This window comes from Rhodnius prolixus, unplaced genomic scaffold, assembly GCF_049639745.1.
Source record: "Rhodnius prolixus isolate KJV_2025 unplaced genomic scaffold, Rpr scaffold_25, whole genome shotgun sequence".
Lineage (NCBI taxonomy): Eukaryota > Metazoa > Arthropoda > Insecta > Hemiptera > Reduviidae > Rhodnius > Rhodnius prolixus.
The window spans coordinates 402,437-418,501 of NW_027411585.1; the positions used below are offsets into that span (position 1 = coordinate 402,437).

Genomic DNA, 16,065 nt, shown 5'->3' on the forward strand with positions numbered 1-16,065 from the left:
GAGCGCTTTTCGAGAAGTTCACATGCAAAGCAATTAGGTGCAATAAGATTATCTAAAAGAAATTTTTAAAAAAGTTCAGAACAAGTTACTTCCACTCACGGCATGTACTTTAAACCGGAACTTCAGCGTTAATAAATAATGAGAATGCTCTTGTCGCCGACGTGAGGTGACCATGAGTTTTTTTGGGAAGAAATATTAAAAGTTTGCAGGTAGTGGTCGGTGTGACCATTACGGAAGTACCGAGTAATGAGACTTACCCGCCAAGGAAAGAATTGTAATGCCGGAATCGCTTAAAATGCGAAGCATATTTGCAACTTTCAACGTAAGAATAATTGGAGCAGTAGAAATGTTGGGGTGCCTTCCATATCGAATCGTCGGGACATGTTCCCTTTTTTAAATCACTAATAAATTTCGTTATTTGTAAAATATTTATTTCTTCTAGCATAATGTAAGAAAATAGATATTAATTCTAGACAGTATGAAGTCAGGTAAAAAGGAAGGAAGGGGCTGTGATTGCCGTGACTCGGGTAGCGGCACATAGCAGCACAAAGCGACACGCAATAACCTCGCAGAGGTCATATCGACCGAAATGTTGAGCCTCTTAAAGCTCACTGTGCAAAGAAGTATTCTACTAGCGATCCAGACAATAATTACACTGAGGAGTTCTTACTCAGTGCTCTTATTATCACTCGGATTCTGAACGTATGCTTCATTGCTTTCTCGCTCAACAGACATGCATTTTGTATACGAATGTTGTAAATATTCCCAATAGCGGAGCATTTAGAGGAGACAACGTGCATTGTGGTACTGAGCTCGATTCCCGGTCTTGGCAATAGTTAATATTAAAATTTTAAGTAATGTATGTTTACTAGTCGCCCCCTTCCAGAATAAATATTTAAATTGCAGTATTAAAATGTATCCGTAATGGTAACAAATGGGTTAGGAAAAGAGAATTCAGTATTGGCACTAGAGAAGTACGCTAAGCACCTTCTGTACTTTATAGGTCTCTATAAGAAGGAACAAGTTTACAATTTTTTCTCGAAAATTTCTGAAAAACTGAGAAATTTCTCAGGAAATCGCCCTTGAGGCTTTGCCGTTTTTTTTTCGTCCTGGAAATTTCAGCAACTCAAGTCTTTCATATTTATTATAAACCTACATGAAAAATATATATAAATAATACTACCACAAACATAAGGGCACTCAAAGTGCCTATTAACAGTAAAAACGGAAATTGGAAAATCTATAGAGTGCTCTCTGACGGAAAGTAAGGCTGGAAACATAGTGGAGCGGCGAGCAAAGCGGCGATGATAGCGAAGAGCGAAGCGGCAAAAACAAAAACTAGAAATAGATAGAGTTGCTCTATCTTCGCTTTGTTCGCCACTATGCGCGGTCCCATATGTTTACTTGTATTTGATTTCGCCGCTTCGCTCTTCGCTATCATCGCCGCTTTGCTCGCCGCTCCACTATGTTTCCAGCCTAAGGCACCTTAGAATGTCAGAATTATTTGACTGAATTAATCCAATAATAATTTCGCTACTGGGCCAAATTGTTATTTACTTTGATTTGACCTAATTTCTTACTGTGTAGTTAGGTATCAGTAAGTATTTATCAACATTTCAAGCGCATTTTAGCAGATCCAACGTGGACCACGAACAAAGGTCACAATATGGTATGCCGGTTTGAATAAGTAACCTGCAGGCTGCTCATATCTAAAGAATGAAACGTCTATATCCTTTAATTTTACTTAATTACTTATATTTACCTACAGATAGTGAACAACTTTAGAGATCGTAACATCGTTGTAGCAATTCTTCGGGAGGTCGAGAAATTAAGTATAAATATGAACATGGAGTTTGCGTAATTAAAATTTCTGAATAATTTGAAGTCTATCTGTAAAGAAGTCCATATCAAGTTCATAAAAATTCACTGAAATAAAAATGAAGCGTGGCATCCTAGAACCTCATCGTAATCGCAGAGAAGTAGTTTCAAACCGAAATGATGGATGTGTTATGACCAAGTTCACTTGTAAAACTTTTGGTAACAGATTCTTTGGGCAATTAGAAAAATCGTCCGTACAGAATCACTTCTGATGAATTAATTTCATCAAACTTATGGGTGAGCTAAACTTCACGCCTCGTTAAGAGCAGCGCAATAAGTTTCCGGCCGTTCGAGCCGCAGAAAAAACATTGATTAATTACAGTGGTACTTCCGGTGTCCTATTATTTCAAATTTGGAATTTTCAGTACCAAATATAGTTTTTATTAAATACCTACATAATTTAATGTGTACCTTATGTAAAAGGTTGCAAATCCCTATAATACAGATAAAATTAAAAGGAAGCGTTTACGAAGACTAGAGAAGAGGAAAGCGTAAAAAATCATTTAAAAAAAGAAAAAGAAAATTGGAAAATTGTTTCATTTAATTGGTATTTACGACTCCTTAACAAAAACTAACAGTTTTAAAAGTTAAGTATAAGGGTTGATTGAACGCCAAAAGGTACACAAATCAGCTAGTACCCAACATTTCATTGATACTTCATTGATATAATTTAAGTAATTTTACTGCATTAACTTTTCCTTCACATTTTTTAGAATTTATTAGATGTCACAGACCCTTATGCTGGCCAGTTCATTCATAATATTATTTTGTTACAATTATGATAAAATGTATATTATATCTTTATATTTTTTATAATGTTTTCTTTTTAGCCTGTGATTAATAGTTTGATTATTATAGATAAATAGATATTACAGTCAATCTAAGTTAAATGGTGTGCTACTTGAGTAAATATTTTGTAGATGAAAAAGGCCAGCATAAGGGTCTGTGACATCTAATAAATTCTAAAAAATGTGAAGGAAAAGTTAATGCAGAAAAATTACTTAAATTATATCAATGAAGTATTAATGAAATGTTGGGTACTAGCTGATTTGTGTACCTTTTGGCGTTTAATCAACCCTTATACTTAACTTTTAAAACTGTAAGTTTTTGTTAAGGAGATTTTTGTACCTTTTGGATAGATTTTCCTTTTTGTCTATTTGCAAAGTTACATATCTGCTTTACAGATTTTTTTAAAATTTGGAATAAGCTACTCTATCATTATAACCTGAAAAAGTGTTAAGTCGGAGTTACTACCACTGGAGAGATCTTTTTAATAATGATTATAGTTGCGGTCCCCAAACCATCCTCAATAACAATTTTTTTGAGAAAGCGTTTTGAATAAAATAGGAAGGTATTTGTACGTAAATAGCAAAATTAAACTGTGATTTCAGTACTTCCTTTTAAGAAGAGCAAGAAAAATAAACTGCGATTACAGTACTTCTCCCTAAAAGGCAAAGATTTTGAATCGAACGACAATTCATTGATGTAAATCGGTTCACTCATTGATAATTTTAACAATTGCAGTACTTCCTCTTAGTAGGTGTAAGAGCATGATGGCACCTCACAGCCACGTAGAGGAGCTTTAATCACTTCTTCGTGCTAAATTTTATCAAAATCGGACTAAGCTTTGTAGAAATATTGGTAATAATAGTTTTAGAAAGGGCCTTATTTGGGTGGGGCAAACTCCCCTCCTTATGAGGCACGGCGTCGAGACTTTTAAAGTGCAAATCTGTACAAAATTTCGATTCGAATGACACTTCATTCATGAAAATCGGTTCACGTGTCGATAATTTGAAACGATTGCTATACTTCCCCTTAACAAGTGTAAGAGCAGATCGTCGCTTTATTGTTACGTAGGGGAGCCCTAACTCTATCATCCTACAAAATTCTATCAAAATCGGGCCAAGATTTACAGAGTTATTAGTAATAATAATTTTGGAGGGGGCCTTACATAAAGGGGGCTAACTCCTCTCCTATTCGATGTACAGCGCCGAGACCCCCAAAAGGCACATCTACATAAAATTCCAAATCGAATGACACCTCATTCATGAAAATCGGTTCACGCGTTTAGGCGCTACGTTGTTTACAAAAAAGGTAACAACAACAACAACAAGAACAAGAACAAGAACATTTTTTGAAAAAGCCGTTTTTGCTCATTTTCGGCAACTTTTTTCTCGAAACCTATTAGATCTGGGTGGTTGCAAAAAAATTACAGTTATTAAGGAGGATTTGGAGTAAGATTTAAAGAAAATTTGGGAATTTTATCTTTTATAGAAAAATAGAAAAAAATTGTCAAAGTTGGGTGTTTTTCAACGTTACGCTTTTTCGTGCAGTTTTTGATGGTCAACCCTTATACAACTGTCCTACCGGACAGTTTTAATATTGTGGTATTTTCATCGCTAAAGTTAGGAACGATTTTTCGTTTTTGAGCTGTTACAAACGATCATTTCCGGCCTGAGGAAACCTCAAGATAAAGGCTATTTCCGGTATGGGCACAATATCTGCACGAATGTCATATCTCTTTTTAACAAGAAATAAGATGAAGGAAAACCGGGAATGTTGGAGAATAGAGATTACGAGTATTTGGTGCGATATAGATAATATTGTATGAATGTAGGTAAGAAAGAAGGGACGCGGCGGGTGGGGCGGACGGGTCACAGCCCGGACCACAGGCAAGGACAGTCTGATTGAGTCGGCTGAACCGTCTAGACCTGGGTATCGACCCAGACACCCCTCGCACCCGTCTGCCTGGGGGCGGGCTGGAGCTGCGCATGTCCTGCGTTTGCTCATACTTCCTCGTGCCGCCCTCGCTGCCTACTGAAGATGCACTGACGTCGCGAACTTCTCCGCCGGATTCCCCGCCACCCCGCCAACTTCTGCCATCCCTCACCCATTTCTTGTTGGTTATTTATTTACTTTTCTTGCATTTCTTTGTTCCAGCTTCTAAAAGAGAAGGGCCAAAATGTTTACACTAACAAAACGTACGTGAGAACATAACTACGCTTAGCACAAAGTAACTTTGTTCCAGAAATGCCAGCTCCCCTTTTGGCGGAGAATTACTCCGCAGTGAGGCATCTTCTAGCATGCTTATTCCATATTTTCATTATTTCTAAGCCCTCAACGGGTGGTCTCTCCGGCTTCAGCCTACGCAGCTAATATAACCTTTCTTCTGTCTTACAGTATTGCCCTCAAGCCACTCTCTTTAATTCTCTCTGAATAGCGGACGATGAAGACGAAGCTGGACCCATAGTCTAACCACTTGAAGAAAACAACTCGCTTACAACCTTCATACTGCTTGTTTATTGCTTGCGTTCAACAGGTAGGATTGTTTCAAGAGGGGATCCGGCATTCTGGGCTAGCTCTCTGGTTTCTAGGAACCCGTTTTCACACAGCCCTTTACATGAAGCTCGAAGGAAGTTGTTCATCTTTCCATCGTGGTAACAACGATTTTCTAGTGGTAGTAAACTGCTAGTGGTTCTCTAGGGAATATCTAGATATATTAAGGAAGTAACCATTTCCGGTGGCCAGAAACTTATCTCCACAAGGGTTCCAAGAAGAACATTGCGCTGGCAAATCTAGTAACTGCCTAGGAAAGCCCCTAGAAGAACCACTCGCTGGAGTCTTACGCTCTCCCTTCCCAAGAGTGTTTCCCAAATCCGCCTTAATCAGAAAATGGTCCTACTTCCTCGAGGCCATCTGTTACCTTGATATATCCGTTGTCTATAATTACTCCTGTCCATCCGTCGGTCGGCTCAGATTGCAGAACCTATGCTGAGCTAGAGTTTTACCTCCAGAATAGCTGAATCCAAATAATGGCATACATGAACTTTCTTGGAATAAGAATGGACCGTATCTGCAGAAGAATCTAGTAGTAATCGATGTCGGCCACGCTATAGAGGGCAGTTTTGGGTTCAACGATTTGCAGGTGCTGAGTTGAACGCAGGAATGCCCACAATCTACAGCTACCTGCACTACGCAAAAGTAACATCCACCAGCAACAAACCACGCACTACAGTCCTAGGACCATTTATCTGACTGGCAAAGACCATCCTATAGTTTCCTCAAAACTTTTCAATAAATTAACAGACACGATTCAGCAATTATAAAATGAATATTTTGATAAACAAGTTAAAAAAAGAAATACTACTTAGTGAATAATGGTATCATACCACAAATGCCATGGTTTGTATTAAGGCTTAATGGCAAATAAATAAATTAATAATAAAAATAATAATAAATAAATTGATCATTAGACAGTTTAAATATATTAATGATTATTCTGATTAGTTATTGTAACTGTTTCTTTTTATTAAGATTGATAAACAGTCATTATTAATGGTTGACAATAAAGAGTTGAGCTGTCAATAAAGAGTTGTTATTTGTGATCTTAGAAGGGGGTTCAATGTGTGTGTTTAGGGCGTCAGTGTGAGTGTTGCTAACGCTTTGACGCCCGGATTAGAAGTTACTAATTCTTTTGCCCTTGCTGACCAAACTAGGATGTACTACTAATCACCAAGTAAGGAGAATAAAGACATGAATTAGAACCAAGCTCGTTATAAGTTTGGAAGTTTTGCAACCAATCAGGCTCAGTGCTCAACGGAAACTAACTAAATATGGGCAAATGGAGAGTTCCCTTTGCATTGGGGTTGGGTGAGTGTGAATAAATCATCTCCGTGGGAAACCATCACTTCATGATTGGCTGACTGGATGAAAAAGTGTGAAGGGCAAAGAAGAGAGAGTCTGTTCAACAGAGATGACTGTGGAAGGAGACTGAATAGTCTCAGGCGAAGCAGTCGGTCAGAATAACTCATGAACCCTTAACGCCGGCCAAGCACTGTTATTACCGATGCGGGAGATGTACTCTGTAGACTGGCACTGGAGGTAATTACAATCTCATGAGTAGAACAGTGTGTGTTTCTTCTTTGGCCGGCTAGTTGGTAGAGGGTGGTGGTGACTTGGGGTCAGACATGCCAAGACATGTGCAGACTATGTGGCAGTTAAGAAACTATGGATACCGGGCGAATGTATTTCTTTGTATTAGGTATGAGGTGGCAGGAGGGAATCCTTTAGCAGAGGCTAAAGTAGAGGGTGGTGCGCGCAGGCTCGTGAGGGCGGCCGACGGGATATGGGCTTACCGCCAAGTCAAGCTGGAGACGGCAACTATCATGCCCCATTTCCTGGTGCCGGTGACCTACTTCCTAGTCTGCCCCCAACCTCTCTGCCACTACATTACTGTGCGCCGGCTGTAAAACTCCATATCCTCCACTCTGCTAGCTTTCGCCACCAAGTGAGAACACTGTCCGTCTCCAGCCCTACATTGTTAGCACTCTCCATCTATTCCTATAAAACTCTTCCTCCTGCATTCCAATTCAGTCTGATCTCCTCCACTTTATCTTCTACTCTTCTCTTCCTATGATTACTTTTTCTCCAGACGAATTTTGTTTTCTTTTAAATTTCAAGTTAATTAGAAAAACAAACTTGTACGAATTTCTCTTAATTTTCTCTCGGTTGTAATTAAAACACATGTTTTAATTCAGAATACATTTTTAAGGAGGGGAAACCGCAGAACCCGGAAATGATACCTCAGTAGAGAATAACAAAACTCCCTCTCTCAGAGACTCTCCTAAAACCGATCTTCACAGAGTGTGACGAGTGACAGATTATAGGGTCGACCCTAGTTGTTTTGCTTGATTCTGTTTCTCTGTAAAACTCACGTAAATGAAAATTGATTCAATTTGTTTACTACGGCAAAAGCTTATTTTAAAAAATTGATACATCGAAACAAACAGTGCCTGCTACTCAGTAAGAAAAGGATGCGTGGCGACTTTGCGAGGTTTATTGCTAAAGCAGGTGCATATACCATATACCATAAGAAATGATGTATCCACTGTACAGAACTTATCGTTGATATTGTTGTTGGAAGAGAAAAAAAACAAAAAACGTTTATTATTGAAGCACAATAGTAATAAATTCTAAAAGTAATGTTACAATAAAGACATTTATAATTGTTACGATAAAGTTACATTAGGTAAGTTCAGGTCATGCTGCCCTAAAGCAGCGCCACTGTAATTAAGTTCAAAGTGTATGCTTTCAACTCGAGAGATTTTTCTGGCTTTACTTCTAGGATAGACATCCGTGCATTGCTGCAATTTACTTGTTGGGCAACAATGAGGAAGTGAATAAATGTTTCAGTTTCTGACAGTTTAACTGTGATTTACTATCCTTATCGTACAAAAGTGTTCATTCTTTCTAATAATGAGAACAGAGCAGCGCAAACTTCCGCAAAATGTAGATTACCAGTTCCGGTGTGAGCATTTTCTTTTCAGCAGTCAATATACTTAGTTCTATGCAACGAATTTCGGACTATTTTAGGTAATAAATTGTAATTGATTAGTAAATAATTGGACATAGATTGAAGAGTGTCTATTATGGCCTGTTCTATTCTAGAAAGGTGCCTGGAGAGTGTGGTCGCCCATGCTTCTGTTACATTCAGTCTCCAAAAGAGAGCTTTCAGAACGTAGGGGGGGGAACTCCTAATAGAAATCAAAAACAAGCTTGGACATTTCAGAAGTGCAAAACGACAGCTATTTCGGAAAGCCATCCTGGCCTTAATTTCCTCCAAGGCTTCCTTCCGCTTATATGGGATTCCTAGTTATCTTCAGGGCACCCCTGACTGACTCACTGCTCAAGGAGGCGCTCGTAAATGTCTCAGAAATGTCAAATGACCATAAAAATTATTTCAATTTTAGATTGGACAACCAAATAACATTGCTAATGACTAAGCAGTAAAGAACATCCAAGATTGAATAAGGAAATGACGGTATTACCAAGCAGAAAACTCAAGCTGAACTTGTGGATAGAGGTTTACAGTGCTACCTAGCAAGCAAGAACTACAGACATAAAAGTTTGTGACCGGGGGCGGCAGATGCAGACGGCCTAGGTCAACACTCGGAGCCTTATGCCAGGTCAACACTCTGATAAGCTTCTGATATGGTCCGTCTCGTCTCTCGGTCTGCTGTCCGCTAGCCTGTATCGATTGGCTACTCTGTAACTTCATATGTTCGCATGTAACAACGGCTGCATGCTTATATTTATACATAAATACAAACAAACACTTGGATTTCACTGTCGCTTGCTTATTGAAAGACAGACTACACTTGTTCCAGGAAGTGGTGCTGTAGATCACGCTTTGAGATCCTTTTCTTTTACGTGGACCAAAAGGGGGAATTTCCCGCAGGTTATCTCAGATACCCGCGATTTCCTCGAATCATGAATGTAGTCAGACTTTCACTTCATCTTGTCGCTCGGATGACGAAAAATTGTGATCTTGCTTCTACTTTGTTTTTCCACCGGAAATGCCAGTTTGACCAGATTCCACGGCTATAAAGGATGTGATTCCCACAACTTGGACTTTATGTGTTTTTGTAAGTACCCACTGTAATTTAAACAGAACAGAAAGTTTAAACTTGGAGCCAGTGAACCAGTTCTATGATTTTCGTCAAAACTGAAAAGCCAGGAAGTACTATTTTGTTGAGAAGTTACAAAATAATTTTATTATTTTAAAAATGCGACCCAGTTTGTATTTGCTTAAAAGACGCTCGCTTTGACAAAGTCGGGCTTTCTGGTCTGTTTTCCGACTACTTCGGTTCCGCTTTTGCCAGTGATGTCTTTTTTAGCCTTGGTTCTTGACTTAGGAGTTTGAAACTAACTGTAGGATACACAGTCGGCCGTGTGACAGGTCCTGGATCAAATATCCTCAAGTACCATTCGAAAAATGATAATAATTGAAGTTTGAAAAAAATTCTTGAGTGGTGAGTGGAAGTCGTATGTCTTTTCGTGACGAAACACTTGGTCATTTCTACATCAACAAAATAAATCCTAGTGGCTGGCAATTAGCAGGAAAGGAAATGCCAGCAGGTGGCGTAAGAGGGCGAGTTCGTTCAACCTATCTCAGGGAGCCAGTAAAGGGCACAGAGTGGTCTTGCAGGGAGGGCTGGAGTAGCTGATAGACCTTGGCCCTTGCACTCCTCCACTGCTTCTTCGCCCCAACATGTTAATTTCCCGTCAACAACCTACCTCAACCTGCACTTTATTTTACTATTAAACTGAATTTTTCTGAACATTTAAAGATGAATTTTCTTTTAATTATAATCCCAAATCATGTTAATAAATTTCTATAATTTTGACAATATAGCGAAGAAAAGCAGGAAAATGATTGATCAGAGACTTTGAACAAAGTGGAAACTCGCAGACTTTCATTGATAGATAAGCGAAGTAAGAAGTTTAAAAAATATTGGAACCATTTATAAACACAAAATCACAAGAATAGAAAAATCCAATAAGTGAATTACATAGATTTAATTCCCAACTCAAATAATATGTAAAATAATAAAAACGCCCACTCTAATCTGCGAGATATATATATTAATATATTAATATAATACATATTTATAAATATTTATAAAATTAACTGAAGAAGATCTAAGGAGGAAATGAGCAGGTATAGAGTATGTCCTGGGATCTAGGGAGTCCCAACAGATTAGCGGGAGTGTTGCAGGAGGCTGGGTCTTGCAAGCCTCTCTCCTGTCTTACATCGCTGACGGAAGGAGTGGTACAGCAATGAAGGAAGTAAACACCTAGGACATGGGTAACTCCAGTAACTCCAGTTAGAAGTTACTTCTGCTGTAGAAGATCCTGGAGGATTTGTTCTTGACAAATAGTTGAGATCGCACTTCCCAGGCGTCTGGCGTTTCTGAAAATTGGAATTAATGTTACAGACAGTTAGAATCGAGAGATCAGTTTCACTCAGTCAGATCTTTTTTTCCGTTAGGGATTCTTGCAACTACAGAATCTATGCGATTTTGAATAGTGAGGTCCCCTTCTCAGCATCTCAAAGTGATGACTGAACTCATGCAGGTATTCCAGGAAAATCAGGTTAGGGATATCCATTTCCTGGCCAAGACACACCAGCTTGCAATGCTTCTTAGATGTATTAAAGATGGTTCACGCCATTTAATGAAACAATTGAAGGTTGGAAGAGAGGGGGGGCCGGTTGACTAAGTTAACCTCTCCCTTTACCCAGATTAAGAAGTTGGGAGCGATGTAGTGAGGGTACACTCTCCTCCAACCCTGGTAAGCACCCACGTTCCAGAGAAAAATCTCAGGGTAGGGAAATCCTACAATTAGAAATAACTTCTTCATAGTGCTAGACATCTTTGATCAGGAAGATTTAATCTCCTCCAACAGCAGGCAACTACGCAGGCTGGAAGTTCAGAAAGGCTCCTTATCCTGTGGAGACGTTAGGTGTCTCGGGCATTCGTGTGCCAACAATTCTTCAGCCTGGGTGACATTTGGATTGGGCAGAGCTAGAGATTTCCAATAAATTCCTCTGGAGGTGCCCAGAGTATTGGGTGAGTCAGAATTGAGTGTTTTTGATGTTGTTAGGCAGGGCTGCGTGAACCCTGACTAATTCCCTTCTCCACAAAGAGATTTGTTTAGTCTATTTCTCTTAATAACTGACTTGCGTTTGGAACAGCAATAAGAAGACCAACTAATAAATATTACTCCAAATGTTGGTTTCATTGTCTTTATTTCTGCAACAGTTGGCTCGACTTCTCGAGATCAGGACAAATCTTCGAATCGCTTTCTTGTGGGCCATCTAGTTCCTGGACCGAGCGTTCCGTCCCATCGCCTTCCTGGCCTGTCTGTAGATCTCTGATAACGTGTGCTTCCTACTCGGACAAAGGTACCTAGGGTATTTATTAGGAAAAAGAGGCTTATATTGCCGATTCGCATCCTCCTTCAGTTTGCCCGAGTACGGGGAATATAGCGTACAATCGCAGTTCTTATTCGAACATGTGCAGACTATCGGCTTCATTCGATACCTTGTATCGATGCTTAACGCCGCTTTGATCAATCCCTTCTCTTTGATGTACTCAAAAGTTTTCGCTAACGTTTCTCGGCAAGCTTGCTCGTCCGTTTCTCTACTTGGTTTGCTCAACATCCGGATCTTTTCGGCTGGAAAACAAATCTGAGATAAAAAACACCTAAATTCTCTTTAATCCTAATTTACTTATGTATTGACTAACATTGAAACACTAATATTCTTAAAATAACCTTACAGTTGGCTGGAGTCTTTGCGCTCAGATTGGCCTTTCATTGCGGAGACTGTGATTTCATTCTCGAGACTAATAAGGCATTTGGTATCTATAATCTAGGCCGAAGATTGTTGGCGGTGCAAACGGAAGAGGAAATATTTCTCTCAGGAATGTTTCTGTTTTCCACTAAAACTATTTAAACAGATTTTCCCAACCTCACGCCCTGATTACCCACCAAAAGGCCTCATACTCTGGGCTCCAGTTCCGTTAGAAGCAGTTCGGAGAGCTAAGAAGGGCTTTCCTCTGAATTTCAATTTCATTGAACTGTACGTTATTACCACGGTGAGGTTATGTTGGAGAAAGTTCGAATTTGGAGCCACTCACTTGTCCGGAAGTGTGAATTTCTTCCCTGCTCTGCCTACTTGATCAGAGGATTTGTTTATAGAAAACGTTTCTTTGTCTGCGCGAGGGAACTATATATATTATAAAGTGCAACACCGAAAGTTGTAGGGGAGGCTGAGAGAAAGCTTCCCTCTACAAAGCGTCATTTAGATGTAATGTCAGATTCATTCAAAGGAATTAAATGTGAAAATGAAATTCAAAATTAGGCGAAATCCTTTGAACGAAAGTAATAATTTAATTATAAATTTTGTGTTTCTGCGCACAATTTTTTTTTTTTTTGTATAAATTTAAATTAAAAAAACAAAAAATTAAAAAGAAATTGTAAATGGCGGCAAGAGAATGACGTGTGTTCCAGCTAGAATTTTTTATGCCTTTTGTAAAATATAAGTTGTGAACACAGTAGACAGAAAACATGATTACATTTACAATAGTAATCTGGAAATGTAACGTTAAGAGCGCCTGCAGGCCCTTTGACACTCATCTGGCCTTGACGGGAAACTCGCCATGGCAACCCGAGCAGACGACCTGGCTCGCCTAGCAACCTGCATCCACCTTAGAGCACTGATTAACTAGATGGGGCGTCTCTGCGCTACTATTTTATCAATTACATAAAGTAAATATCATTGGCTGTGATGTAACTAACTGACTAATGAAACTGTTGCTAAATAATTAGCTGACACCGCAGATATGTTCCTCGCGTGGAAACACTCACTAATCATCTAATTAAATGTTCTCAAATCTTAGAATTTAACCAAAAGAATAGTTGACTTCAAGACCTGCAAAGCTAAGATGAATTGTTGGGCTGGGTTCGATTCCCGGTCTAGGTCTTGGATTTTAATTAATGGTTAAAATATGAGAAATTTAGTAAAATACATTTGCTATTCGTTGGTAGTCAAACTGAAAAAATAGGCGTCAGGCAAAGGCAATATTAGGCTAATAAAATTTCCTCCGATAAAACATTTTTTGTTGACGGGCGCATGACGTCGCAGCACCCCCCCCCCCCCAGAACCACCAAAATGAAGTTCTGAGAGTTGGAAGCTAATGTGATAAATATAACTAACTCATATTCTATTTTGACGGTAGCCTTGAAAATTACCAAATATTTGGAGAAAAATGGTAGAACCTGAACTAAATGTTAACTTGGGGCGACTTTGACATTGCACACTAAGACCTCTTGCGTATCCACCACGAAATCGAACTTTCTAGTGACTGCTATCGCTCCATCTTAAGGGAAGAAGCGCGAGAGAGTTGCTCACCTTCAAGAAGCGCTTCGGCTTCCCTTCTGCGAACATCGTCTATCAGTGGCTCGCGAACCTGGCCGAACACTGCCTTCTTGATGTTCTCCACATGTTCAACTAGTTCCTCTTCCTTGCCACTTACACGATCCAATGTAATTCGCCCTTTACCAGATGTTCCTGTACACCAATAATACTGTTCCATTATTCATTTAGATATTTTTTTTAATTTTCAATAGAATAAATAACAATTACAAAGAATTTAAATTGCGTGTGAGAGAAAAATATTTCCAAGTCAAGTCTGTAGAAGGCGGCTCTGCGGTGAATTTGGTATTTTGTTGTAATGTGCTCTGAATAGAAGGCGAGGAAGTGGAGTCGGCTACCGTCGTTCAACTCGGGGTCTCCTCGCTGAGTTCTGAGTTAGGGAGGATGTGCTTAGATTTGTCATGAAATGTGTTGTGATAACGTTTCGTGGGACTTTTTGTATTTTTTTGAAATTTTATAACAAAAGGTCAGTGTGCAAGGTTTGTAACGTAGTAAGATTTGTTTAAAGAGTTTAGATTGAAATTTGTTTGGTATTCTGTAGAGGTTAGAAGATTTGGTAGATCCGCTAACACCGCAACCATATAGCCACATATTATGGTCTCGTAAATTAGCAACACGTTGTAGAAGTTGTCGTATTTGTCGTAGTAGTCGGAATAAGTTGTTTAATACTAGTCTAGTGTGGGGGTTTCAAGTGAGGCAAGTTGAATCACTGCATTCTGTTGGATGGGGTTTGGTTGCGTTAGGAGACATGTGAGATGGTTGACTTCGATTCTCCACTTCCTAACAAGTTTTAAAGTGGATTTCTACTTACGATGAGCTTTCTTCTTCGCAGTCGATCCTTTTTTTTTAGAGTAGGGGATTTCCGCATTCTTCAAGAAATTCAAAAACTCCTTAACGTCCTCTTTGCGCAGATTATCGTGTATGTCGTTTGAGAATTCCAGGTAGATCTGCGCCTCGGGAGGTTCGATAATTTGACACTCTTTTTTTTCCTTCTTCGGCTGAACACACATCGCTTTTCTTTGAGAGTTGGCCAACATTCTCTCCTCTTCTCTTCTACTTAAAAAGATTTATTTTTTAATTATTGGTTTTTTATTAGGCTAATTGAGGTTATTCATTTCTAATCATATGATTTTTAATCTAAAATATTCATCTGAATAAAAAGAAAAAAAATTCCGCGGTAAACGTTAGTGAAATACATATGTAGCTTTCCCTTGCCCTAACATAAGTAACTAATTTTGTGGAAAGTTTAAACTGAAAAAGATAGAAACTGAAAATAATTAACATAGCATTTCCGGTCGCCTAATGTTCTTCATACGTATTTGGAAACTTCCCAATATGGTAAATATCTGCGCATGTAATTCTTATTAATACAACACGATGCAGCAGAGGCTTATATCGTAGGCTATAAATAATAAACAATAGTTAACTCTTAAACTAATAATCTTGAAGCGTTTATCGTAACAATTGATTTTAGGTTGTTTCCGGAAGTGAGTATTTTGTGTTTGCGTTTAAAGTGCTATTTCTAAGAATTCGGCGAAAATAACATCCATACGTTATTAATATAAAACAAATATACATTCACTGAAAAGCCGAGGAATATTGTCACTTACAGCTGTGAACAGAGAGTAAGAGAAAGTAGGCGTTTCCGCCAGACCTGTATCTACATGAATATAACTAACAAAACTCACATCCGCTCAACTCCAATTCCACTCCGAACTGGCTGAGAGAAGTTTTGTATTGTGACCAGGGTGTTTAGATATTCCGATGTAGTCGGCGTTGTAATAATTACAGCTGGCAGTTCCCTTGCGATAAATGCATCCAGGTCGTCCTTTGTGTTCCAGCCACTCGAACGCCATTGTACTCCGGTTCGCCGTTGAGTGTCAGCTTTTGTCCAGAGTCCTTCACTTGCCTCTCATTAAAACAAAAGAACGCCTTGCTAAAAAAAAAGTTCAAGGATTCTTCTTGAATTTTTCAAAAAAAAGACACACTTTTACCTCATCTTTTTTTTAGGGGGGGGGCAACTTAAAAAATCTGCTGTTGTTACTCACACGACTTCCTCTTAATGGAGTTTACGTCAACAAATCTTCAAACTCAATCTGTACTAAAAGGATAAATACACTGGTATGAAGTGAGTCTGGCTGAATGTATTTATCCGAAACAATGTTGCCCAACGGCGGAAAATCGCAGATATTCATGTCGTTTGAATGTCTTTTCTTCAACTAGTAACTTCTCATATTTTTAAATCTTCTTTGGATGATAGGTGGTACATTGGAATCCTCTTCATCTCCCGCAGAAGCTGTTGGACGTAGCAGGTCCAATTTCTCCTCTTACCATGAGAAGTGATGCAGCACCTTAGCTTGTCATTCATTTCCTGCCACGTCAAAACGTTCTGACACTACTTCCCTACA

The 16,065-nt window shown here is 39.0% G+C and overlaps 1 protein-coding gene across 1 annotated transcript; it reads right to left on the reverse strand.

The window, feature by feature from the left end:
• Positions 1-11,450: 11,450 nt before the first annotated feature.
• Positions 11,451-14,797, reverse strand: LOC141448387 (uncharacterized). Its single transcript, XM_074116730.1, has 3 exons — positions 14,469-14,797; positions 13,634-13,792; positions 11,451-11,895 (listed from the first exon to the last, which is right to left on the reverse strand). The coding sequence occupies exons 1-3, from the start codon at positions 14,692-14,694 to the stop codon at positions 11,537-11,539; spliced, it is 744 nt and encodes a 247-aa protein (XP_073972831.1). The 5' UTR covers positions 14,695-14,797; the 3' UTR covers positions 11,451-11,536.
• Between the last annotated feature and the right edge of the window lie 1,268 nt (positions 14,798-16,065).